The sequence below is a fragment of the Pleurodeles waltl genome, chromosome 5, assembly GCF_031143425.1.
Source record: "Pleurodeles waltl isolate 20211129_DDA chromosome 5, aPleWal1.hap1.20221129, whole genome shotgun sequence".
Lineage (NCBI taxonomy): Eukaryota > Metazoa > Chordata > Amphibia > Caudata > Salamandridae > Pleurodeles > Pleurodeles waltl.
Window position 1 is genome coordinate 1,137,342,451 of NC_090444.1, and position 27,850 is coordinate 1,137,370,300.

The 27,850-nt window shown below is 43.5% G+C and overlaps 1 protein-coding gene across 1 annotated transcript in view; it reads left to right on the forward strand.

Annotated features, from left to right (window-relative positions):
• LOC138296318 (amine sulfotransferase-like) overlaps positions 1-27,850 on the forward strand; it is a 499,213-nt gene that overhangs the window by 196,139 nt on the left and 275,224 nt on the right. The window contains exon 4 of the mRNA XM_069235354.1: positions 24,211-24,419. Coding sequence (XP_069091455.1) covers positions 24,211-24,419 — 209 coding nt within the window. The remainder of the gene's footprint in view (positions 1-24,210; positions 24,420-27,850) is intronic.

The window sequence follows — 27,850 nt, forward strand, 5'->3', positions numbered from 1 at the left end:
AAATGCATTCCTGGAGGGCATTCATTCTGGTCAGGCTACCCTTCATCGAGCCCTGCAAACTCTGGTTTTGCCATTGTCCCTGTGTCTAGCCTCCCCCCTCCAACTTCCTCAACCCAGACCCAAACAACTGTACCCCAGCCTATCCCAAGCACACCATCAGACCAGCATGCACACACGTCAACACACAAGGGAAGCTCAGGCAAACATAAGCACCACACATCCCACAGGCACTCACGCAAGCATCACACACATACAGACACAGCAACATCCACTGCCTCCACTGTGTCCCCCTCCTCGTCGTCTCCCTCCTCCCTCCCAGTCTTGTCTACACTCTCACCTGCATGCACTACCACTACAGCCACTACGTCCCGCACCAGCACACCCACCACCACACCACGCTCACGTGCACTCACCACCCCCACTACCATTTACACGTCCCCTGTGTCCTCTCCCAATGTGTCTGTGACGCCCCCTACCAAGATACACAAACGCAGGCACACACCCACCCAACAGCCATCCACCTCACGACAGCCTCCAGCGCATGCACCTTCATCCAAAGTCAACAAACGTACACCTCCTACAACCACTACCTGTTCCTCCACTCCCAAAACCCCTCCAGCTACCCGTCTCAGTGTTCCTAAGAAACATTTCCTGACCATGCTTGACCTCTTTCCCACCCCCCCTCCAAATCATAGGTCCCGTACTAGCACCTCAGCCAAAAAATCTCCGGGACCAGTGGTGCCTGTTGTTACAGGTATGTGGAGTGCACTGGCCACCAGGACAGCCAGTGTGACACGGAGCCACAGCACAGCCAGTCCCCCCCCTGTGGAGCACCAGAAGTTGGACAGTGTCCGGCGGGAGAGGGTGAAGACTCCAGCTAGCAAAGCTGCTCACAAGGGTCCCGGGGGGAGTGTCGACTCAGCTGTGACTCCTCCCAAGGTGGGGAAGGGGCAGAAGAAATCTCCCAAGTCTGGGAGGAGCAGCATAGCGGAGAAGACCACCATCATCCCCGCTGCCCAGAAGGCCACCGCCAGCCCAATCGTCACTGGCCAGGAGGCCACCGCCAGAGTCAGTGCCCAGGAGGGCAGCCCGATTGTATCTGGCCAGGAGGCCACCGCCAGAGTCTGTGCCCAGGATGGCAGCCCCATCGTCACTGGCCAGGAGGCCACCGCCAGAGTCTGTGCCCAGGAGGGCAGCCCGATCGTCACTGGCCAGGAGGTCACCGCCAGAGTCTGTGCACAGGAGGGCAGCCCGATTATCACTGGCCAGGAGGCCACTGCCAGAGTCAGTGCCCAGGAGGACACTGCCAGCCACAGCCCAGCTGCCCAGGAGGGCCCGGCAGCCACAGCCCAGCTGCCCAATGAAGGACCGCCAGCCCCAGCCCAGCTGGGCACTGAAGGACCGCCATGGCAAGCTCCGCTGAACAGGGCAAGCACCGCTGAACAGGTCAGAAACTGCAACCTTGAGCACCGCTGAACAGGGCAAAGACCGCCATGGCAAGCACCGCTGAACAGGGCAAGCACCGCTGAACAGGTCAGAAACTGCAAACTCAAGCACCGCTGAACAGGGCAAGGACCGCCAACGCAAGCACCACTAGCCCATAGGCGGCAGGGGCAGTGACGCAACTGGGACCGTCACGGGGTGAGATGAAGCACTCTGGGCACCAGTCCCCCTCCAGAACCAGTGGAGACATGCATCCACTCCATCTGTCCTTCACAGGATGAAGCACTCTGGGAACCAGTGGAGACATCCATCCACTCTATCTGTCCTTCACAGGATGAAGCACTCTGGGCACCAGTCCCCCTCCAGAACCAGTGGAGACTGTTATCCACTTGAGAGACTGTGGCTTTGCACTCCCCAGGATGGTACAGTGGGCAAACCACCCACTGTAGAGACTTGAGAGACTGTGGCTTTGCACTCCCCAGGATGGTAAAGTGGGCAAACCACCTACTGTAGAGACTTGAGAGACTGTGGCTTTGCACTCCCCAGGATACATCAATGGGCATGGAGCCCCCTCGTGGATCTGGCGTGGTGCACTCATCCGGCTGAAGTGCCCCCCCTTCCCTCCCCCCTGAGGTGCCTGTTGTATTTCTTTCTGATGCCCCGGCAGTGTTCTCTCTGTTTTGATCAGGTATCTGGTGTGGGCCTCGCCCATGCATTTTGGGCCCAGTGGTCCACGGACAATGAATGGTGCATTACCTGCACTACTAATCGTGATGTATAATTTGGTTAATGTGTATATATATAACTGTATATACTTGGTTACTGTATTTTGATATATTACAATGGTTCCACTCATTTCCTTTTGTCTTTGCATTCTTCCGGGGGGTTTGGGGGTTCTTACTGTAATGTTTGGATATGCAATGGTGTGTGTGTTGTAGTGGGTGGGGGTCGGGGTGGGGGTGGGGGTGTTGCGTGTGTGTGTCCCTGTCTTTTGCCTCCCCCTCCCCTATGTTGTAGGTGCAGTACTCACCGTTGTCTTCGCCGCCCGCGTTGATGATCGTCGTATAGGAGCAGGAAGACTAGTGCAGGAAGTATATGGAGTTCCGGCTCCATGGTGCCCTCCTTCCTCATGGAGTGTGTAGAGGTGAGCGTTTTCCCTTTGAAATGGCTGTTTCCGCCGTGTTTTTATCCGCGGTGAATCCGCCCCGGAAAAGGTGGCGGATTGGTAGGTTGTGATACGGTGGGCGGTACATTGTCTCCCGCCTGTCTGTTGGCGGTGACCGCCGCGCTGTTTGTCTGTACCGCGATGGCGGTCGGAGTGTTAAAGTGGCTGTCTTTGTTGCCGGTTTCCGCCACAGTCATAATTCCCATTTTTTTACCGCCAGCCTGTTGGCGGTCTTACCGCCGCTTTAACACCGTCCGCCAGGGTTGTAATGACCCCCAATATATTAATTGTAAAAATTATAAATGGCAATAAACATCAAATAATTATAACTTACAACATGGTTTTACGATTTACATAGATACTCAAGCAGCATGGCATCAGAACATTTTTTGGATAAATGTCTACTCCCAAAGAAAGACGAGAAATTATTCCATGTCTAGTGTAAGGTAGAAGGCCCCTTGGCATCTGTGTAGCATGTTCATCCCTGCCCTACTCCCAATAGGTCTCCCAATTCAGTAGTGTCAGGTTATATGGCTGATTCTAGCAATGTGTAGTATTGTGTTGTACAATAACTGCACAAAAGGTGTGATGCCTACTGTGTGCCCATGTAAAATTCATCTCTGTTGTCAATCACAGAGGTTGTACAGCCAGGCAGTAGAGTCTTATTTGTCCCCTTACTTATACCAATGATTTGTGGATAATCCCAGAGTGAGTGTATCCTGACACTGGTCCTGGAAAACAGGAATATTTTGATTCAGTATCTCCATTGCCTTCCAGTGGATCTCTTCCTCTAGCTACCCAGACCTTGGAAACTGCCTCCTTTGAGCCCAGTTCCCACTACTTGCCTCCTAAGAGTGGAATATGGGTTAAGCCTCTCCTTTGCTTATATATATTCATTAAAATAACAAAGGTTGCAGGGACGTTATAGTTAGGTTCAGATTTTAAACATAAAAAATCATAGAAATTCAGCAGTTATAGTTATGGTTGTCTGAAGAAACTATAACCCATGCCCTAAGGTAACTATAACTCATGCCGACCATGTTCAGGGTTCTCAACAATACGTGTTTTTGCAAATGTTGGAGTGATATTATCATTGATATTTTAGAAGATGTCATGACTGATGTAGTATGTGGGGTAATTAGCAGTGCATGGTGTGGGCACGCGTTATAGTCACCTGAGATAACTACATGTACATATACATATATTCATTACCTACTGGTGGTCACCAGTCGATAGTTATAGTTAGGACCTAGTTTCCATAGGAAAACCATTTTTTGTTTTGCTAATAACTTTGGCTCCATTTGAGAAACTTCATGAAATTTTTTTAAACTAGTTTGCCACTGCTGTCTGGAAAGTTTCAGGGTTATTCAGCAAGCAGAGGCTGAGTAAAAGTGGGGAACCAAAACACATTTGCCCTATCCAATTTCCCATAGGGATTTTAGACAGGCAGATATCTATGTTTTGGTTCAGATTTTTTTTTTTTGTAATTTGGTGTAAATCTGTTCAGTAGTTTTGAAGTTATTAAAGAAAGATTTCTGTATATTTAGATGCACAGATCCACTGTGGAACAATTGCGGCAGATCTGTGGATCCGAGCGACAACAGTAATGCCACGATTGGCAGCCGCAACCTGACAGAAAGGTTATGGACATCAGTTTGTGATTTGGGAATCGGTCCTGAAGAGGTGGTATAAGATGTAAAAGTGATAGAAGGGGTCAGGATTTAGGTACCATGACTCCATGGGCCTGATGGAGGAGTCTGTGAAAGATCCCTCAAGGGAAAGAAATTGCCCAAAATGTGTTTTTTTCTCATGTGAGGATCCACTGATCCATTGAGGCATTCAGCGCTCCCTCGTGTGAATCCACGACTGATCCGTTAATCGAGACCCCAATAAAAAAAAAAACACTAATGTACAAACCTATTTACACACACCAATTCATATACTAACACACCCACTCTCATACCCACAAAAGCACTACCACACGCAGTCACAGACCCACAAAGAGACTCATGCTGCCACTCACATACCCACTCATTTACTCAAATACATGGTTATATACTCACACAGCCACTCATACGCCCACTCACAAACCCATTCAGCCACTCATACAACCATTCACAGACCCACAAAACCACTCACACATCTACTCACAGACCCACATAGCCACTCATATACCCACTCACTCACTCATACACCCACTTACACACCCACACAACCATGCACACACCCATACAGCATTCAGACACCCACTCATAGACCCACTAAACCACTTGCACACCCACTCACAGACCCACACAGTCACTCATACACCCACTCACACACCCACTCAGAGACCTATAAAACCACTACCATACCCACAAACTCACTCACACACTCACATATCCACTTACACACCCATACAACTACTCACACACCCACTCACAGACCCACACAGCCACTGACGCACATTCACAGATCCACTCATTCACCCACTTACGCACCCATATAACCACACACACCCAGTCACACACCCATACAGGAACTCCCACACCTTCCCACAGACCCCCAAAGTGGGGTTGGCCGCAGGGCCTGGCTGCAGGTTGGACTCTGCGGCCAACCCATGTGCGGCAGCAGTTGGATTAACGTGTGTTATGAATAATACTTTATGTTAAAAAACCTAGAAATTCACTGAAAAAAAACAAAGGTTACAGAGACGTTTTAGTTAGGAATTAAAAAACCTTATGGCATGAGCCTTGTGTGTGTGTAAAATCTGAACCTAACTATAATGTCCAAGTAACCTTGGTTTTTTAGTGAATTCCTCAAGTTTCTTAAATGTTATATTTATATATTACCTTTATCACCACTAGGTAATTATAGTTAGGACCTGGTTTCTATAGAAAAAGTATTTTTTGCATTTTTTGACTTGCCTATTTCTTTGGCTCCGCATGATGAATCTTCACAAAATGTTCCCCAAAAATACAACAGTTACGCCAGCTGCTTTCTGGAAAGTTTAGGGGTGATCTGTCAAGCGGGGGCTTAGGAAAAAGGGGGGATCAAAAAAAGTGAGTTTCCAATGCTAATTCCCATACGGCCCTGTGGCCAACTGATGCAGTGGTGGTTGGATTAGCCTATACTGTAGTGATGAAAATTACTTTACATAAAAAGCATAGAAATTTGCTGAAAAAACCCAAAGGTTTCAGAGATTTTATAGTTAGGAAATACCATTTAAAAAAACATAGAAATGTAATTAAAAAACAAAGGTCACATTGATGTTATAGTTAGGCCCACATTTTAAAAACCATAGAACTTCATCTGTCATAGTTAGTTATCTCGAGTAACTGTAACTCGTGCCCTAAGGTAACGAAGGTTGCATTCCAATTTTTCACAAAAAAAACTGTGCATGGCAGTGGTGCAAGTTATAGTTTCCCTAGGGCACAAGTTATGGTTATTTGAGATAACTCTAACTATAACAGGTGAATTTCTATGGTTTTGTACATTTAAAATGTGAGCCTAACTCTAACCTCCCTGTAACCTTTGTTTTTTAAATTTAATTATATTATATATATATATATATATATATATATATATATATATATATCTATATATAGATATATATATATATATAAAACCTGCTAGTTGCCAGTAAGTAGTTCTAGTTAAGACCTAGGCCCAGATTTAAGAGGGTCTAGCGCCATTCTAATGACACAGCATCATTTTTTTAAGCTAATGTCACGTTAGATGGCCAAAAACGCTGAGTCATATCTACAAAGTGGCTCAATGCATGAATTACGCCACTTTGTAACCGTTTGCTCTGCATTATGCCTGCACCAGGCATAATGTATGCAAAGGAGGTGTTCCCCTGTTAAGCTAGCCTGGCTGATGAAGGCTGATACACTGAAACCGGTCCCAGGATGCTTGTTTCTGGTCCAGGGAGGACCTGGCCAGGCAGTTTGGCTGGATTGTTCCCATGGGGAGTAGGATCAAGACTGATTTGCATATGGCTGGGTCCAAACTGGGGTGGCATGGTGAGCAAAAGAACGATGGATTAAACCCAGATCTGTGACTGGGGGTGACTGTCTGCATTGTTCAGCACACCGTCCATCATTCTTTTGTTTTGCTAAAGTTTGGCCTAAGTGGGAAGGGTATGCCCAGCCGTGGGTCCCTTGCTCACTGTGCCAGTGGATTTAAACTAGCCTGACTGATGAAGGGTGATACCCTGAAACTGGTCCTAGGATGCTTGTTTCCAGTCCAGGGAGGACCTGGCCAGGCAGTTCGGGCTGGACTGTTCCCATGGGGAGCAGGGTCAAGACTGATTTGCATATGGCTGGGTCCAAACTGGGGTGGCATGGTGAGCAAAAACGATGGATTAAACCCAGATCTGTGACTAGGGGTGAGTGTCTGCATTGTTCAGCACTCTGTCCATCATCCTTTTGTTTTGCTAAAGTTGCTCTAAGTAGGAAGGGTATGCCCAGACGTGGGTCCCTAGCTCACTGTGCCACTGGATTCAAGCTAGCCTGGCTGATGAAGGGTGATACCCTGAAACCGGTCCCAGGATGCTTATTTCCGGTCCAGGGAGGACCTGGCCAGGCAGTTCGGGCTGGACTGTTCCCGTGGGGAGCAGGGTCAAGACTGATTTGCATATGGCTGGCTCCAAACTGGGGTGGCATGGTGAGCAAAAGAACGATGGATTAAACCCAGATCTGTGACTGGGGGTGAGTGTCTGCATTGTTCAGCACTCCGTACATCATCCTTTTGTACTGCTTATAAGCAGCCATTTCCTCAAGATCCTCGTTGTGCATAGGAGTTTGATTCCTTTGTGTTACAGACCCTTTATCAGATGGTGTTCCAGTCTTGTTTCTGTTCTGTTCCAGTTTAAACCTGTTTCCTGTTTCTCTGCCCTGCTCCTGATTGTTCTAGCTAGAGTCTGCTCTCTCTCATAGCCTTGTACCTGTTTGTTTCATCCAGAGCCTGCTCCCTGTTTCTCTGTCCTGTTTCTGCCTTGTTTCAGCCTGAACCTGCTCTCTGTTTCCCAGTCCTTTTTTCTGCTTATTCCTTCTTCCTATATTCCAGCCATGTCCTTGCTTGTTCCAGCCAGAGCCTGCTCTCAGTTTCCCATTCCTGTTTCCGTTTGTTCCAGCCAGAGCTTGTGCTCTGTTTGCCAGTCCCTTCTCTGCTTTTGCTTCAGCCTGAGCCTGTTCCCAGTTCGTGCCCCTGCCTCCTAGTTTGTTCCTTCTGTTTCCGTTTCCTCTTGGGTATTTGTGTCTGGTAAGTGTCCTATCCGTCTTCAACCAGTCTATAAGTGTTTTCCTTTGTTCTGGGATTGGCTCCTGGGTTCCAGGAGGCAATTTCAGCCCCTATCCTTTGTCTAGTGTTATACGTTGTCTTTAGTGCCTAACAGTGACAGTGGGCTATTGCTGTTTTTCCAGGAATTGTCACTGTGTTTCCAGCAGGACCCACAAGAGCTTGTCTTGTGTATGTAAGTACTATCCTTGTTTGTGCTCTAAGGATCCAGAGACAGAATCACTTCTGCTGCCTCCTTTCTATGGGGCTGGTGTGGTGACTATCTGTAAGGGCAAACTGCACAGAGGCATTGACATTCCCTGTTGCTTAGGGAGGTTCTGCGCCCTACCCTGTGTACAACCCCAGTGTGTTTATCCATTAGTAATCCATTTCCTGTTTGTTCACACAAGGGTTGCTCTGCTTTTACATTCCTGTTTCCTGTGCCTGTCCATAGCTGTCCTTTCCCGTGTATGCCTTTAGCTGCTCTTCTGCCCCAGTACACTACCTCTTTGGGATATTCAGTGACCTCAAGAGCTGTCCCAACCAGAGTCCCGATCAGATCCACCCGAAACCATGACAAAAACAAAGGTTACAGGGACATATAATTAAAGAAAACATTTAAATTCACTTTAAAAAAGTCAAAAGTTACAGAGAACTCATAGTTAGTTTCTAAATTTACTCGCACAAACTCATAGAAATTCAGCAGTCATAGTTATGGCTATAACTCAGTAGTTATAATTATGTCTTCTTTTCCATAGAAAGAGCATTTTTTGGTTTGTTAATCTCTTTCGCCCCGTTTTACGAATCTTCATGAAAAGTTCCCCAAAAAACATTCATCCACCTCAGATCCTTACTTCAGGGTGATCGATCAAGTAAGGGCCGAAAAAATGAGGGGGTCACAAAATGTAAAATCCCCATGCATTTTCCATAGGCTTCTTTAGGCAGGGCTACAGCAAAGACTGCTGAACGGAACTGCACCAAATTCGGCAGGAATTGGTGTAAATCTTGTCAGTAGTTTTGACAAATTAGAGTTAAAAAATTATTGTTTATTTTAGCAGTTGGGCTTGCAAGAGTCTCTGAGATTAAAAATAGTCTGTTCTGATTGGCCCAGGGAGCTTTATTACTTGCCTTGGTGAGAGGGAGCACTGTGATTGGCTACCAGCAACATGACAAAAATGTTGCTGGCAGCCATTACAGGACTCAGGGACTTAATCCCCTGTGTTGAATTTGTAAAACAATAAAGATATATGGGGAAATGGGTAGTGATACCACGATACCTTAGGCCTCATTGGGTAACCTCTCCTGGGGCCACAAAAGAAACAAAGCAGCATATAATGCTGTGATCCAGGGCTGAAATCAGAATGGGGATGGGTCGTGGGTGCCTCTATCCCCATATAAGCACACCAGGCCCTGGACTATGGGGTCCCTGGGCCAAAATCAGTCTGGGGAGTGGGCCTGTCTCCCAAACAGTCACACCAGTCCCTGGCGGATAGGGATAGAAAAGTGTCCCTGGGAGGGTGGGTTCCCAAGGACCTTACAATGCTTAGGGAGGTAGGCCACACAACCACCTCCCCTTTATTTAAACAAGCGGCCCAGGGGGATGGAGACCCTGGGGCCAAGGACTGATTTAGGAGAGGAGCTGCACAGCCCCCCGTGACCTTTAATGAAAAAAGACAGCCCTTGGATGGGGTCCCTAAAGCCATCCTCTATGGACAACCTCTTCACTGCGCAAGGCGGAAGGCTATACACAGTGAGGAGTTGGCTGTATGGGGGGCCCTCCTGCCAACCCTCCACCACGCATGACCTAAGGTCGTGCGTAGCAGGGATTTGCATTTAAGCATGATATATCAAGTATTACTTTACGTAAAAAAAAACCCTAGAAATTCATTGGAAAAAAACAAAGGTTAAATTAACATTATAGTTACGTGACTATGTCAGTGACAACATTAACGTTTTGAGCTAAAAATAAAACAGAAATTCACCAGTTATAGTTAGCAGTGCTAACAATAACTTGTGCCCCCATAATGCACAGATCATGACCTCTCTATTCCCGAGTCATGGAGGGGTGCTGAGGTAATAACCATCCACAAGAAAGGCAATAGGTCCCTACCAGCCAACTACAGTATAGGCCCATAAGTCTTATTGATACAGTGCAAAAGGTATTTTGTCGGGCCCTACTATCAAAAATCCACGACGGGATCTCCGAGAATGCCATCCTATCACCATTCCGTGCTGGCTTCAGGCCCAAAACAAGCACCATAGATCATGTTTTCAGGTTTCTGCTTCTGTATTGGAAGGATGTAGTGATAGGGAAGGGGAGTCTCTACGTAGCCTTCATAGATCTTAAATCTGCATTCAACCTAGTCCCTTGAGGTAAACTCTGGGAGGTCCTCAATGAGATGGGTATGCCCCCAGGGCTCCTAACCATAATCATCCGATTACACAAGGCCAACTATGCAAAAGTACGCTAGGGGAATCAAGGTGAACTCACCGATTTGATCAATGTAGTCAGGGCCGTTCGGCAGGGTTGTGTACTAGCTCCAACTCTCTTCTCTCTTTATTTGAACCAGGTCACCCTAGGCAACGAAAAGATTGCAACACTTATGTTCGCAGATGACATGTTGATAGTATCCAAACCCTGATGGGCCTCCAATCCTCGCTGAATCGATTTGACGATTTCTGCTTCAAGAGAGGCTTAAATTTAAACTCCACTAAAACCAAGTTCATGTTTATCAACCCACACAGGCTATATAGGGGTAACCTTTCCCTAGGTGGGTCTAAATTAGAACGAGTTAACACCATTGAATACCTGGGGATCAAACTATCAGACACAATGTCCTGGAAAACCTACATCATTTCCACATCATTAAAATTTAACAAGCTGGTGGGCGTCCTTCTAAGGGAACACCACGCATCAGCTACACAACCAATAGCTGCTGCTCTCCAGATTTATAACATGAAGTCTGTCAGCTCAGCACTTCGGCGGCTGAACTCTGGGTCTTTGAGGATGTAAAGGAGCTTACCCATATAGAGAACATGATTATGAGAAAGCTCACCTCCCTGCCACCGAGCACCCCGCTTCTTCCTTTGCACCTGGACCTGGCCTGCAAATCACTAGCTGCCATAGTTGGTCTTAGACCGTTGCTGTTTTTGGAGAGAGTCATGACAACTCCTGAACTTTCCTCCTATGCCACTGCGTTTAGGGAAGTATGTTCTTTGGATACCTCCAATAATATCCGGTGGATTAAATCGTGTCATGTCATCATTGAATGCCATTGGGATGGGAGACTCATGGTACTCTTCATTCACAGGGCCACATCCGACCAAAGAAAGAGTGAAGTCTTGCTTCTGGGAGTGGGTAACTCAGTCTTTATCTCGCTTGCTCTCATTAGGGTGACTAACTAGTGAGTTTCTGGACTTCAAGCCTACCTGGCTCCTAGAACCCTACCTGGATAGCATTTTAGACCAGACCGATAGGAAGCTCTTTCTGCAATTCAGATTTGGTTCCCTCCCTTTTAAAACTTTTACCAGTAGATGGCAGAATAAGGCTCCTACCAACAAGTCATGCCCCAGCTGCAACCTGTACCAGGAGTCAACCACCCATGGCTTCTTTGCATACCCATCCTACACTCCCCTACACAGGACATGGCTTATGCTAACCTGCAAAAGGCTTGGGACCCGAGATCACTCTGCAGCCTTGAGGATCTTAAAATCAGGCTCTAGTCTGCCCATTGCCATTGCAGTTGCCAAATTCCTCAGAGGAATATGGCACATTAGAAGGAAACTGGCCAAGACTGCCTAGCTCTTATGATCCTGCAGTCTTACTTGTACTTTCCAGCCCGAATACTGTACGTTGGAACTCTATTTTGCCGGATTCCTCTTTGATTGTATTGCTTTTTGTGCATTTTTTAAAATTTATTTCAAGCAAAGTTCTATTTTATGATTTTAATTTATTATTTATTGTGGTGCTATATGACTTATATGGCACTGGATAAAAATCAAGTTTTATGATGATGATGACCTCTCATATGACATCACTCATGACATTTCAAATGAAATCTGTTAGACTTTTCATCCTTGGCATGGTCTCCCTTGACTTTTTGCCTCTGTTTTCCAGGTTGTTGATGTGTGCTGGACTCTGATTCTGCTGTTTTTGTTACTCTGGGCACTTTACCACTGCTAACCAGTGCTAAAGTGCAAGTGCTCCTTCACAAAATGTGTATGTAATTGGCTTATCCATGATTGGCATATTTGATTTACTAGTAAGTCCCTAGTAGAGTGCACTAGAAGTGCCAGGGCCTGTAAATCAAATGCTACTAGTGGGCCTGCAGCACTGGTTGTGCCACCCACATTAGTAGCCCTGTAATCATGTTTCAGACCTGCCACTGCAGTGTCTGTGTGTGCAGTTTTAACTGCAAAGTCAGGCCTAAACCTTCCCTTTTCTTACATGTAAAGCACCCCTAATGTAGGCCCTAGGTAGCCCCAAGGGCAGGGTGGAGTGTTTGGTTAAGGTAGGACATATAGTAATGTGTTTTATATGTCCTAACAGTGAACTATTGCTAAATTAGTTTTTCAATGTTGCAAGGCCTGTCCCTCTCATAGGTTAACATGGGGCTACCTTTAAATCTGATTAAAGTGTAGATTCCCTGTGGGAGCGGATAGACATGTGGAGTTTGGGGTCTCTGAGCTCACAATTTAAAAATACATCCTTTAGTAAAGTTGATCTTAAAATGATGTGCTTGAAAATGCCACTTTTGGAAAGTGAGCATTTTCTTGCTTATACCATTTCTGTGACTGCCTATTTGTGGATTCCCTGTCTGGGTCAGTTTGACAGTTGGGCTGGTTGCACCTCACACTAGACAGTGACACAAATGGAGCTGGGGTGTAGTCTGCATATCCTGATTAGCCATCTGTGCTAGGAGGGAGGGGAGGAGTGGTCACTCACACATGAAGGGCTGTGCCTGCCCTCACACAATGCAGTCTCCAACCCCCTGGTGAGTATCTGGGGCCTGGCCTGGGCAAGGCAGGATTTCACCTTCAAAAGACACTTTACTTTGAAGTAGGTCTACTTCAAAGGAGAAATTGGGTATAAGAAGGGCACTCAAAATCACAGACTTTAGAACACTTCTGGAAACCAAGAGGAACCTCTGCCAGGAGAAGAGCTGAAGAGCTGAGGAAGAAGAGCTGCCCTGCCTGTGTCTGTGCTTTGTGGAGCTATCCTGCAGTTGCTGCTTCTGCCAGAGTAAGAGGGCAAAGACTGGACCTTGTGTGCCTTCCATCTTGTGAAGAAATCTCCAAGGGTTTGATTTAGAGCTTGCCTCCTGTTGTTTGAAGTCTCAGGGACAGCAAAGACTTCTCTCTGCCAGCACCAGGAGTCTCTGTAGAGACTCCTACTCTGTCCTGTGGTGCCCATCCAGTTCCTGGGACCCTGAAAGGAGAAACTGGCAGCCTAAGCGGAGGAAATCCATGCAAAGAGCGCCGTGTGGGGAAACGATTGACGCAACTCCGATCTGCGGCTGAACGAACGATGCACTGCGGCTGAAAATCGCCGCTCGCCGGAAACGCGACCGAAGAATCGACGCACGGAGCTGGAGAAACTACGCACAGCATCGCTGACTGGGAGATCGTAACCCACCCTGCATGGTTTTCGGATCATTGTGCGGCTGGATTTCCGATGCAAACACCGCTGGGTGTGTAAAAACAACACAAGGCCTGCCCGGACCCGAGAGTTCTGACCAGATCGACGCATCGCTCTCCTGCAGAGAGAAGAAATGATGTGCCCGACCCACCGAAAGGAGAAACGATGCAAGGTCTCGCTCGTGAGTGAAATCAACGCATCGCAAATCCTTTCTGATGCACATTCGCCCGTGCAGGGTTATTTTTGACGCACCCAAGGTACATTTTCAGGCTAACAGTGTTAGTGTGTGTTTTAAACTACATAAAGACTCTTTTTGCTTTTTAATTGATAACTTGACTTGTGTATTGTGGATTTTTGTAATTTTGGTCTTGTATTTTTTCGATAAATATTTTCTATTTTTCTAAACCTGTGTTGTGTCACTTTGTAGTGTTTTTCTTAAATTACTGTGTGTGTTGGTACAAATACTATATACCTAGCATTCTGAAGTTAAGCCTACTGCTCTGCCAAGCTACCAAGGGGGTATGCACGGGCTAGCTGAGGGTGATTCTATTTTACCCTGACTAGAGTGAGGGTCCTTGCTTGAACAGGGGGTAACCTGACTGTCAACCAAAGTCCCCATTTCTAACAATATCACTGATGACATCATCCAATGAGTGTGTTAGTTTGTTTTTTAGTTTACATAGTAGTGGGTAACTACCATATTACTTCTCAACCTAATTTTTTAAAACCTGGTTCAGCTAATGGGGTAAGTGTTTACAAAATGCAGGTGTTTGTAATGCACCACAGCTATGTAGAGGTCCTGAACACGGTATGAATGTTTGCATTCAAAAGTACCTCTGTGTGCAGGGGACAGTTGACTTGTATTCATTATGCTCCACTCAACTTTTTGTTTCTGCAGAAAAAGTTTCCAGCAGGAGAACGATTCTAGTTAGTAGATACTAACTTTTATAAGCAGCCTTGTTTTATTAAAGAGGGATGGGATATCTGTAAAGTTTTCACCACAGTATAAAAGGTGCAGAAAGTATGATCTTGAGCACTTTTAGATCTTGGCTATGTTTAGAAATAGTGTCTTTTTGACAACTTTTGCATAGAATGTACACTGTTCCTAGTAGATTCTTTTGAGTAATCTGATGTATTTCTCTTGAGAGTTTCACTTTTTGCAAACCGTGTTGTATAGAATTAACTCTATCCATAAATTAAACACTGTTTATAGTACTCTGTTCTCTACTGATATTAACCTCATTTCTTAATGTAGATTTGGTGTCTGTCAGGGGATATAAACAGATAAAAGCTCTCCAGAGCAGGGCATTTGTTTTGGAATTGGCATTCACTATTTTCGCTTTCTCTGAACAGTTGTATACAGATTGAACACTGTACTCAATGGGGGTATCACCTATATCTGTGGTTGATTGTTAATGTGAACTATGCTACCCGTAATGTTTAAGTGTATGCTGAACACAATGCTTGTTTTCAACACCTACGTGAGTTGTTTCTGTGTTGGTAGTAATAATGCCTGATCTTCCCCTAAGCTATTTTGTACTTACTGTCAGACCTCTGTTTATACCTCTAATACCATAATAATTTACACAGCAATGTGCGGGAAACGTAGCTTGTATGATGTCATCAGTGATGTCATCAATGTTGTAATTTGAGATAGAATTATTGATGTCATAAATGATGCCAGAACATTGCATGATGTTGTGTGTGAGGTCCTATCCAGTGCAAGGCTGGCGCGCAGGTTATAGATAGCGCTGCCAAATATAACTCATTAATTTTTTAGTTTTTTTAGTTCAAAACATTAATGAGTCATTGACATGTTCACCTAACTATAACATTACTTTAGCCTTTGTTTTATCTAGTGAATTTCTAAGGTTTATTTAAAAAAAAACAGATCCTTTTATCATGCCTAACAGTAACGTTACTGTAAGCTTTTTTTTTTTTTTTTTTAGTTAAAAAATACATATATGTATATATATACAACCTACTGGCAGTTGCCAGTAGGTAGTTATAGTTAGCATCTAGTTTAAAAAAAAAAAAAAAAAACACAAAAATATATATATATATATATTAGTGTTCCATTCACATTTTCACAGCAACTGTTATACTTGTGGAGTTTTAGAACTCCTCACACCATTTCCTTTCAATTATACTTTGGTTGCTCAACTAAGCTAACTAGAGAGAAAAGAAGCCTGTGGGGGACAATTTTCTATCTCAGTCAAAGCAACTTACATTCTGGACAATGGGGGTTATCTGCTATCTCATTTTTGTTATTCTTACATTGTTCTTGTGACTGATAGGACTTTTTCAAAAGAAAACTTCTGCCATTATCTTCTAGTAGTACAGATCTTAAGGCCTGATTTAGAGTTTGGTGGTAGACAGATGTCACACATGCCTTATTATAAGTGCCATACGATATAATGCACTAACAAGAGTGGACAGGGTATCCAACACATTTGTTGTGGAGTATCCTGCAGCCAAAGTCTAAATTAGGCCCTTAGTCTGAATATTAAGGAATACATTTTTGCAGTGCAATAAACCTCCACTCTTGATTCCTTCTACATTGTAAAGAAGCAAATTGTGGAAATCAATAACATCTTTTACGGCCATGAATGTTGAGGCTTTTAATGAAAGTGTAAGCTCAGGCAATTAAAAAAAAATGTGAGCTGAAGTCAACAAGGCTAGGGTTATTTGATTACTGATGACCATATCATGGATAGTAGGGAGACCTTTTCTGGGATAAACGCAGTCCTTTGTAGTCTGTGGCCACATTGAATTTATTCTGTTCCAGTCCTGTGGCCCCTAGTTCCAAGAGGATATTAGTCTCCAAACTAAGCAGTTGGAGATTGACATAGCAAAAGGCATACACTATTATTATGTATGTCAGAATGGGGTGGGCTAATTACCACATATGGTACATACCATTACCACTGGATGAGGTATATATTAAATGTGGTAAATACTTCCTATTCAGAGTTTTCAATTGGAAAATGAGGCATAATATGGGGAAAACATTTTTAACACAGTGGCACCGAATTACACATGATTTGCCTATTTTCTGAGCTTGTTTCTCATTTTTGGCATGTTTGACCTGGTGGAATTCATGAGGGCGAAATTGCGAGGGTCTGATAATTATCACACAAAACATAATTCCAATTTCCATATGAGCATTTTTGCATAGGGATTGAAATTTAGCCCTGAACTCATAGTGAGGTCCAGGATGTCTAGAGCACAGAGAAAGAGAGAGGTTCATAGAGGCAAGACAGACAGGACACATTTTCTTGAAGTGGAAAGGTTTAAGTTTAATGCCCTAAAAGTGTCTCCTGCTCCTCTTCTTCCTGCTGCACCTGCCTTTGTGAATCATTCCCCATCCTTGTCCTCATATGCCTCAGAAGTTATCCACCTCATTTAGAGATATTAGAACAACACATTTCTGCCTACAAACCTCAGCAGGCTCTTCCTGTTGAATCACCTGACCTTTTGAAGGATCCTCCACAGGGGAAATGTCAAAGTCCACCATGTTTTGGGCATCTCAACCATCAATGCATTTTCCTATACAAAACTACATGCAAGGCATCCTCTGACTACATTAAGGACTTTTGTTTTAAGTTTAAATAAGTTAAATCACGTTTAAATAAATCAAACTCCCTCTGTGGGAGTTTGATTTAGAAAAACAATAAAGTTTGGCAAGAGAGCCAAAAACAAAGCACAAACTCTGCATACTGCTTTGCTGTCACTTCAGAGCTGCACCCTACTTGCTTACTTTAGGAGCAGTTAATAGGTCACTTCCAAGGCATACAGCTTATATCCCTCACAGGTCTCTCAGATCCTCGACGGCCTCCCTGATTAAGATCTCTCGGGTCAAGAGAGCGTTGTGGGGAGAGCAGATCCTTGGCATATGTAGCTGCAAATCTCTGTAACTCAGTTCCCTTGGAGCTCTGTCAAGATAGTCAAGAACTCTGTTTCCATAGGAATTTGAAGACTTTATTGTTCACAGCATAATCCTCTTCCCTGCAGTCTGTTCTAGCAACGGGAGGCCTTCAGGTAGCCATGTGCTTTATAAATCATTGAAACTAAACTAAGCTATGGGAAAGACAAAGGTTGGCATGATGGCATTAGTTTCTCACGCTAATATAATTTCAGTGCTGTCTGTATTCAAGAGGAATTACTGGTTCATCTAATGAAACATAGTCAAATAATTGGGTATTGTTAGGAGGATTCACAAGTCAGTTATCCCGGTAGAAATGACCTGGATATGAGGAGTGGAAATGCAGTTTCACCACTGGAATGGTAGCTGGATGTAGAGAGATGACAATTGTGCAAGAAGTGCAGCAAGTTTAAGATGTTCCGAGAAAGGACCAGTGTGAAGCACTATCTGAAACATAATTAGTAACATGTCAAGGTTCACCTTACTTTAACTGAAAATTATATCATAACCTGAAAATAAATTTGGCAGTTATAAAATAGAGTAGGTCATGGTTCTGAGATTTTGTGTGAATGCTGAGCCTTCTCCTTTGATTGCTGTTCTAATGGTTTGATTCAATTTAATCAACATATGAATACCACTTTCTGCCGTTGGAGGACACAGTAGATTGATCTGAACTAAATACATTCATGGGTATGTTGACGCTCCAATAGAATTACCATTAAAATGGTCAATTCACAGGAAACTGAGGGCCTCATTTACAGGAATCTGACACATTGGCTCTGATTTCTTGTGCTGCCCTACGACTCCCTAACGAAGCCATGGATGAGCTGTATTTACAATACAAACCTCAATGGCACACATTTTCACAGATGCGTCAGAAATTCTGACATATTTGTGGCACTAAACTCACACATTGATGGATTAGCATAAAAAAATGACGCTACTCCAGCAACGGCAAGAGGCCCCCATTGAGAAAAGCCCAATGTCAGTTTTACGCCTGCTCTGAGCAGGTGGTAAAATTCTGACACAGTGATGTCACAGAATGACACAGTGAAATTCCACACACTCCGCATGCTCTGAAAGATCTTCCGTTGGATCCCCACCGACACCACAAAAACTGTGACCCACGCCCTAGTCACAAGTCGCCTGGACTACGGAAACACCCTATACGCAGGAACCACAGCAAAACTTCAGAAACATCTTCAGCACATACAAAACGCCTCTGCACGCCTCATCCTCGACGTACCCCGCCACAGCCACATCTCCACCCACCTGAAACACCTGCACTGGCTACCCGTCAACAAAAGGATCACCTTCAGGCTCCTCACCCACACACACAAAGCCCTCCACAACAAGAGCCCCGAATACCTCAACCGTCGCCTCACCTTCTACACACCCACCTGTCAACTTCGTTCTACCAGCCTCGCTCTCGCCGCCGTCCCTCGCATCCGCTGAACCAACGTCAGAGGGAAATCCTTCTCCTACCTGGCAGCCAAGACGTGGAATTCCCTCCCTGCCCACCTCAGGACCACCCAGGACCACCTCGCCTTCCGGAGGCGTCTCAAGACCTGGCTCTTCAAGCAGCAGTGATCCCCCCCCCCCCAGCACCTTGAGACCCTCACGGGTGAGTAGCACGCTTTATAAATACCTTGATTGATTGATTGATTGATTGAAATGTTGTAAATTTCAGTGCATGAGTTCTGTGTAGCGTTGTCTGTAGGAATGCCTACCTTGCATACATTATACATGGGGCAGGCATAATGTCACACAAGGTTTTACAAACTGGCGAATTGGGCCCAATGCGCCAGTTTCTAAATGTGGAGCAGTGTAGAGCACAGCTTGTGCTACTGTTACATAAAATAAAATGATGCAGCAGTGGCGCAAAGACCTTGAAAATGAGGCCTGAGAATCCATTGCTCAAATACTCAGCCAAGACCATTAAAGAAAAATAAGCATGACTAGGTTTCTCAGATTCTCAAATAAGCAGATTTATTAACAGGTCAAAGTTATCCTTACAGAAAGCAAAAGTTAATATAGTAAATTCTAAATGCAAAAGGACCACATGTGTCTAACATGTTCTACATATAATAAACAGCAGTTCTCTCTGTTCTGAACAGAGCTAGAGGAATCGAAAAATAATGTGGCAATGGATCTCTAAAATAACAAGCAAGATATCTAACTGTCTAAAACACAAATCTTCAAGCTTAAATCCACATTGTTGGAAATGGCCATCTTTTCTGTGGTATTTCCCCTGACCTTTGTCTTCTTTACTTGAACTTGTTTTGTTGGCCATAGGACTCTGCATACTTTATCCCTGCTAACCAGTGGAAAACTGCTTCTGTTCTTCCTGTTAAAGATGGTAAAATTAGTGTTCACCTAATTGACAAATTTAATTTACTTGTAAATACCTAGTAGATGGTACTACATGTGCCCAAGGCCTGTAAAAAAATTCTACAAGTGGGCTGCAGTACTTAATATGCCACCCCTAAAGTAGCACTGTAAAACATATCACCAGGCCTCTTTTTGCTGCCTGTGTGCAGTTTTAAACTACCCATTCAACCTGGCAAGATAAAAATTTGTCCAGGCATATCAATCCCCTTTAAAGCCTATAAATCACCTCTATGGTATGTCCTATCTATTGGGCAGGGTGCATGGTATATAAATAGTAGTACATGTGTACTTCAGGTTTACATGCCCTGTCAGTGAAATACCTGCAAAGTCGTTTTTCACTGTAGCAAGTCTGGCTCTCCCATAAAAAACACTGGTTTACGTAATAACACCTTATAATACATAATTTCAGTTTGGGAATAGCTGGAACAATGATTTAGTGACTCAATTATTAGTAATTTAAAATTCAATATAATAATGCAGTCAGATTCCAAATTACTGTTTTTATAATAACACTTTTAAAGAGTTGTCATTTCCCTGTTAGGGCAAATGTGTCTTTCTGACATTGTTCAGTGTCACCTGACTGTTAATGAATCTGCAGTGGAAAGATGTGTATTGGTCCCAGACAGTGGACAAAGTGTTTGGCTGTGGAGAGATTGTTTTCTCCATGACAGAATGGTCATCTGAGCTCTGCATAAGAACTTAATTGTGCTTTCAAAAGTGCCTACATTGTCGCAAGCAGATGTAACTCACACCTTAGCCTACCTTCTGCATTGTCCTACTAGCCAGATAGGCACCAATCCCAGTGGGACAGGGTTTGCCCTAGAACCAGTTTTGAGTGACCACTAGGGAGGCTTTGTCCATTATAAAATATAAGTGTCACCCCCAGTACCATCCTGAGAGTACTCCTGAACTGGTGAAGTATCAGAAGAGGGACTGCCCTGCTCTTTGAAGATCCTGAAGGAAGGCTGGGCCTAAATGCCTTGACTCCAGCACCCAAAAAGTGACTCTGGGGGTCACTTCCAGAGGCCTTTCCTGCAACAGACAAGGTGACCAGTTTCAACTGGATTTGCTCTGAACCCTGCTTCTGGCTTCTGTGTGGCGAGTCGTGGCCCCCAAAATGAGTTTCTCAGGTCCTAGAATTATTGGCTTGTGTCAGAGTGTACTCCTCCTACCTAACCTGAACATCAAACCGATACCTTAGAAACGTTTTCAAGTCTTTTTGCCTGGGGAACTGTCAAAATAGAAAACTGCCAAGTCAATTAGATGAAGGTGTGTTGCACTTGACCAAAGATTCAGGATGCTCCTGCTCAGAGCTTTATCACAGCAGCAAATCAATTTCAGCTGGATGTCACAGAAAGGTCTACTAGTCTCATGGAGCCCTGTTTGGCAACAGATTGCATCCCTGGACTGCTGGAGGAATCTGAACTCCAAAAAAGTGACTAAGGGCCTGATTTAGAGTTTTGCGGACCAGGTTACTCCATCACAAACATGAAGGATATCCCGTCCACCACAGTGCAAGTCCATTATATCCTATGGGACTTGTAATTCAGCGGCTGTGATATCTGTCACTGTTGTGATGGAGTAACTGTAAATCAAGCCTTAAGTCTGAAGGTGGAAATTTTCACTGAGAGAAGACGCTGGAAGTATCTGGCCAGTGAGGGACCTTGCTCTGATCTTTCCCTCCAACATCAACAGCTTCACCACAACCTTGTCCAGCAGTTATGCGATGATGTGGATCCCTCTTCAGCTATAACCTGCTGCCTTGCCCCACTGAGTATTTTTGACTTCCATTCCAAAGACTAAGGGCCTGATTCAGATATTGCCAGATGGATTATTCTGTCACAACTGTGACAGATAGCCAATCAGCCAAAACATGAATCCCATTATAACCTATGGAATCTATATTTCAGCGGGTGGGCTATAAGTCACCATTGTGACAGAGTAACGGGTCTGCCAAAATCTAAATCAGGCCCTAAATCTGAAAGTAAAACTTTTAACCGGGGCAAATCTAGTTCCTGTATCCAACCCATGCTCCATTGTGGTTGGCCTTAACATTTGACTTTGGCCCAGTCTAGCACAACCAGATAGCCGCAGTAAGTGCTTAATGCTTCTTGGCACTACTTGAATGTTAACCTTTGGAAATTCATAACTCTGGTTCCATTCAGAGTATTTTTGTCGTTTTGCTGTCATTTAAATTATTGAACTTTATTTTAATTTTTTTTTTCTTGTGTTGTGTTTATACATTATCACTGTTGAGTACTGCAAAAGTACATTGCACATTGCCTCTTAGGTAGGTTTGAGTGCCTTTGTGCCAAGCTACTAGAGGGTTAAGCATAGGTTTGTTTAGTGGCTTTTTGTAATTCATCCTGACAAGAATTGTGATTATTATTTTAGGTGAATTCTCACCCCCTCAACCAATACCCCAAGTTTTACACTCATAATTTTTGCAGATATTTTCTTATGCTGTAGATTTCACACAGTTTCATGGTATATTATAATATAGACTGGTGGTGTTAAAAGGTTATTTCCACAGCAACCCAATCCAGCTAATAATTTTAAACCACCTACTTGCAAATGTTTTTCATTGGGCAAAAAAAGGGACATTCAACTTAGTACAATGGACTGTTCTACACATTCTTAACAATGATAATAGCAGCAGAGGTTTACCACATTAACATTCAAATTGTTTCAAATGCACCTTACAGCTAGGGCCACTAATAATGATACTTTTGCATGTACAGAGTCACCACGGCCCAGACATTTGTTGTGAACTTGATGTGCTGCGTCAAATGGAGAGAGCAGGAATGCTGCATATTTACTAACATGTGGTGCTTTCCTACTATCTCTATGCACTGGCAGACTTATGGCTGCCAAGCACCAGTGCAGGCACCCTTGCGTTGTGGTGCAGGGGTCCTTGCATTACAGGCAGGATTGTTTTTGTGCTGGAAGGTACCCTTCCTGCACAAAAACAATCCTCAAATGCATGATCCTCTTTCTATGTGTGCTGCAGGATGCCGCACATAAAGAAAGAGGAAATACCAAGGAGAAATGAACATATTTCTCCTAGTTACACCTCACTTCGGAAGGGGTAGCATTTTGACACATTCCCATGTTTGCTAGTCCTAGTAAAATCTGTTATTGCACCAAAAATCATGGTTGGATGAATGGGCACACCCACACTCCACCCATGGAAATCTTTCCCAATGCACAGTAACTCAAGGCAACCACTTGAGCTGCCTTGCTCTACTCCAGATTTACTAAGCAACGAAGAGCCGCACAATGTGGCTGTGCGTTGCTTACTAAATGTGACTTAAGTGCTTGTGCTGCCTTGCGTCACTTTGCATGATGCAAAGGCAATGCAAGCCATCCATAAATCTGGGCCCAAGACTGTAACTGAATTTCAATGATTTTCCTAAAAGCAAATTAAAAGAAATGCTTGTGCACAACGTTTAAACATGCCCTTACAGAAATGTAGCCTAGTATGGCCTGGTTACCTAGCTGTACTAAATGAACCAGGCTGATATTAAGCATTATCCACACATAAGCTGCTATAAATTAAGCGGTTGACCGTTTACATATAATTGTATTACTTACTGGAATTCAGCTGTGCTTGCAGCTGGAGTTGTAATCCATTCTACAAAGTCAGGTTACTAAAACTTTCTTCGGTGAGAAAGATGAGTTCCCTCTCCTGTTATCTACACAGCACCCTTGTACTATATGCTTACCATATAAAATATGGAGACTAGCACTGTTGTACCCACAGTACCTGCCACTGTTTGTTAACGAAGGTTTTGGCAGTGAAAATAACTATTGTTTGGGCAGCTGCCGCATCCCAACAAGTTTGTTAACAATCTTCTGACATTTGTGTATAGTTGTACTGGAGTTGTGTGTGAGATTTCTGATTTAGTATACTTTTAATGTTTCATAACAAGTATGTTTCGAACTGTGGAATTTATTATGTTGTTGCTTATTAATTTCACGACTTTATTTAGAGTTTTACAGACAGGATACTGTTTCAAGATATGCGGTTATTCTGCCTGCCGTATTACAATGCAGTTATAATACAGTGGAAGGGTATCTGGCATATGTTGATGTTGTATCTTGTTTTAACAAAGGGAGAGCTGATTTGTTCAGACAGAATGCGACTTTCTCAGCAGCACATTTCAGTATGGGGATATTACTCCAACTTAAAAAACGGGTTGAAATTCAGTGGTGGCAAATTTCTATTTTCATGCACATTAGATACAAACTACTGTGATTTTCGTCCATACCTCACAGTTCCAAATAGAATTTGCAATGAAAAAATAGAACCTTTTGAATTGTCATATATTTTTGCACCTGCAAAATAACTGAGCAGCGACCTGATAATTAAAGTGTCAATTTTTACAGGAACCGTTTGGATGCAGCAAATTTTAAGTCTAATTTATAATGAAGGTTATCGGAATGGAACAGAAATTATTCAAACGGCCGACCAAGTCCCATGGATTGAATACAACTTTAGGAATGTAGATCACATCAAGCGTCCATCACCACGTCTTATCACCACACACTTGCCGTATAATCTGGTTCCAAAGGGATTAAGGGAAAAAAAAGGAAAGGTAAACTACAATTTCATTAAAAAAATGCTTGTGGTGGGATCTGTTCATCTTTGTTCATTACTACTACTACTGTTGCTACTACTTCTTCTGCTACTACTAAGACTTTTCAGATTCATGCAAAAAGAACATAATAAATTAAGCGATTGAGCCAATCACAACGTGTCCTGAAGCTTTTGGATCTACATGATGGGACTGCGATGAAAAATACTCATAAAATGTGAGGCTGAATTTCTCAAAAATTATTGGAAGAATTCACACCAAATCACAAAAAACACACTTTCTGAATCAAGGTCCAGCTTTCTGCCCATTTTGGTGTACATCCATTTAGCCAGTTTGGCTGTAGCTGTGTAAGTTTCTAGGGAAACCTGTATGAGGAAAACACATTTTTGGACCCCCTACCTTTTTCTCAGTCCCCACTTGATGGATCACCTCAAACCTTTTTCAGGAAGAAGCAGCGGTAGATGAGACTACTTTTTAGAAATTTTTGTGAAGATTCATCAAATGGATACCAACTCTGTAGTATAGCTAGGATTCCCAGAGATACAAATCCACAGGGATTTTGCTTGCTAATGACTTTGCTACCATGTGACAAATCTCCAAGAAACTTTGCAGACCTATTCCTTTTTCTACATTGGCCGAGGATGCAAAGTTTTGTGGTGGTTAGTAAAGGTGGTAAACAGGAAAAAGGCGGGCAACAAAACAAGTTTTTCTACCTATGCATTGTCCGTAGACTTTTTTACTCAGACGTGACAATAAACCGGCTGAACAGATTTTCATGAAATTTGCTAGGAATATAGATTATGGTCTGGAAAGGAATCTTTTTGGTATGCTATGAAAATCATTCAGTAATTTTGTAGTCATAGTGGATATAAAATGTATTGGGCTGCGGTTTACTGCAGTACTTACTCAGTATACCGCAGTACATACTGATGACAAAAACAACAACACACTATATTAATGGCTAATGAAAGCATTTACAAAATTTGTTGTGGGTTTATACATTAAATATAGCTTATTAGAATGTTTGAAGCTAAGATGCAGTTTAGAATAATGTGCATAGGTAGGTAAAATTATTTATATTGGTTTATAGATTAAAAAAAATATATATTGAAGCACTGCTGTATTCCTTCAAAGTACTGCAGTACTTAGAAATGTTTAAAAATAAAATTAGGAATGCAAGTAGAGGGTTAAGTTATAAAACACACCACAACATTCTATTGTATGCACTGTCATTATCTGCACTGTATGCCACTGCACTGCACTGTACGGCACTGCACGCCAGTGCACTCCATTCAGTGCAGTGGCATACTCTAGAGTGATGTAGTGTGCAATATAATGCACCCATCCTTTTGACATTTTTTAAGTATCGCTCTACATTTGAGGGAGTACAGTGGTACTTTTAAAAAAATATATAAAGCAATATAAATTATTTTACTTACCTGTACAGACTATGCTAAACCACCGCATGTCTTACTTTAGTTTAAACATATAATACTAAGCTATATCCCACTTAGAAATCCATGGCACAGCCAAAGTATGGCTGCCTTTTCATTATATTCCATGCTACTGTATTCTATGCTACTGCACTGTATGCCTCTGCACTCCTCTCCTCTGCACTCTATGCCATTGCACTCTATGCCAGTGCACCCTGTTCCACTGCACTGTAAGCCACTGCACTCTACATAACTACACTGCAGGCGACAGCACTGTATTCTACTGCACTGTAGGCCCTTGCACTCTAAGCCACTGCACTCTATGCCACTATACTACATGCCACTGCATTGTATGCCACCACACTCTATATCATTGCACTGTACACCACTGCACTCTACTCCACTATACTACACGCCATTTCACCATATGACCCCATCCTCTTGTTTGCACCATGCGGCACTACTTCACTCAATGACACTCTACTCTATTCTGAACCACTCTTCTGTACACCACTGAATTCTATGCCACCGAACTTGTACTCTACTCCACTCTATGTCACTGCAGTCTATACCACTACTCTCTACTCTGCACTACTGTAGTGTTCGCAGCTGTATCCTACCCACCATCATTTGACGCTACTCTACTATTGTCGCATAGGCTCTCATTATCCTAATGAGACTACTGGATTTTCGGGCGTCAAGATCGTTCACAGTGTGGGGGACTAAGTTCGACCCACGGCGAAGGACCATTGTCACCCCAAATCCGGGGTAAGCTCCGGCTAACTAGCAGTGCCTTATCTTTCTCAAAGGGAAGAGACAACTGGGCAGCCGAGCGCATGACATCTTAGTGCTTCCCAGGGAAGTCGTGGTCACTCAGGTCACAACCAGTTCTCTCATACACAGTGCGGTCTCATATATAAATGACAAAGGCAGTTTGAGTTTTAAAGATTGGTTTAATAAAACAACTGCATTTTAGATAACAAGGCGTGAGCCGCAATAACCAGAACCATACAATACAGTAGGATTGAAATAGTAACGAGAAGATTGAAACATAAGAATAATGCTATCATAGTGCAACTAGGTTAAGTTCTCTCTCTAAGTTATATTTTGAGCACAGCATGTTAAGCTCTAAGCCTGCCTTTCAGGTTCCCCCGGGAGGACATCCACCCTCATATCTGAGCAAAAGCCTGTGATCTGGATCAGCATCTGCAACAGGGCAGTCAGCATCTAGTTGTGGGTTCCTGGTCGGAATCTCCCTCTTACGTGTACCAGGACTAGAAAGTGTTTTTATAACTAACACGCCAATGTTCTAAGAAACGTCCCTACATAAGAACGTGTACTGTCTACGAACCCTAAAGACTAAACTTCTACCACGTCTATCGGCAATGTACCAGACTGTATCCTTGACTGAAGCACAGAGCGAGCAAGAATGTATTGTTTGAGAACTTCATTGCTGAAGCAAGCTAAACAGTGTGATAGCAGAAAATAAAACAAGACTGTGAAACTGGTTATTGTAAAATAACAGTGCGAGGCTAAATAAAATGCATCTAGGGCAAAGTGCACAGAGGCCTAATACTTTAAGCAAATGCGCATAAAGCTACATTAAAAATGGCTACACTAAACCCTCCCCTTGTCGGTAGAAAGTGGTTTAAGTCAAAGCTAAAAGTGCCCTAAGCTAAAACATAATAAAAAACCTACAGAATTTCAACAAGTCAAGAGGACAACAAAGCACACTAATCCTCAATTTAAAAACAAGCATGTGGCTGAATGCCAAATTCATATAACAGTGCCAATTTAGACCAGATTCAATTCAAACATTGGTCATGGAAAGCAGGAGATTCTCCACTTCAGCAGATGACAAAACCAGAAAATCCACACCAAAGACTATCAAGGAGCAGGTGTGTTCCAAAGCCCCAGTGTCAACCAGGGCGGCATCCGATACATAGCCTGTGAACGAGTTAATATCAACTCCCTCCAGGAATGGTATCTCGCAATCAG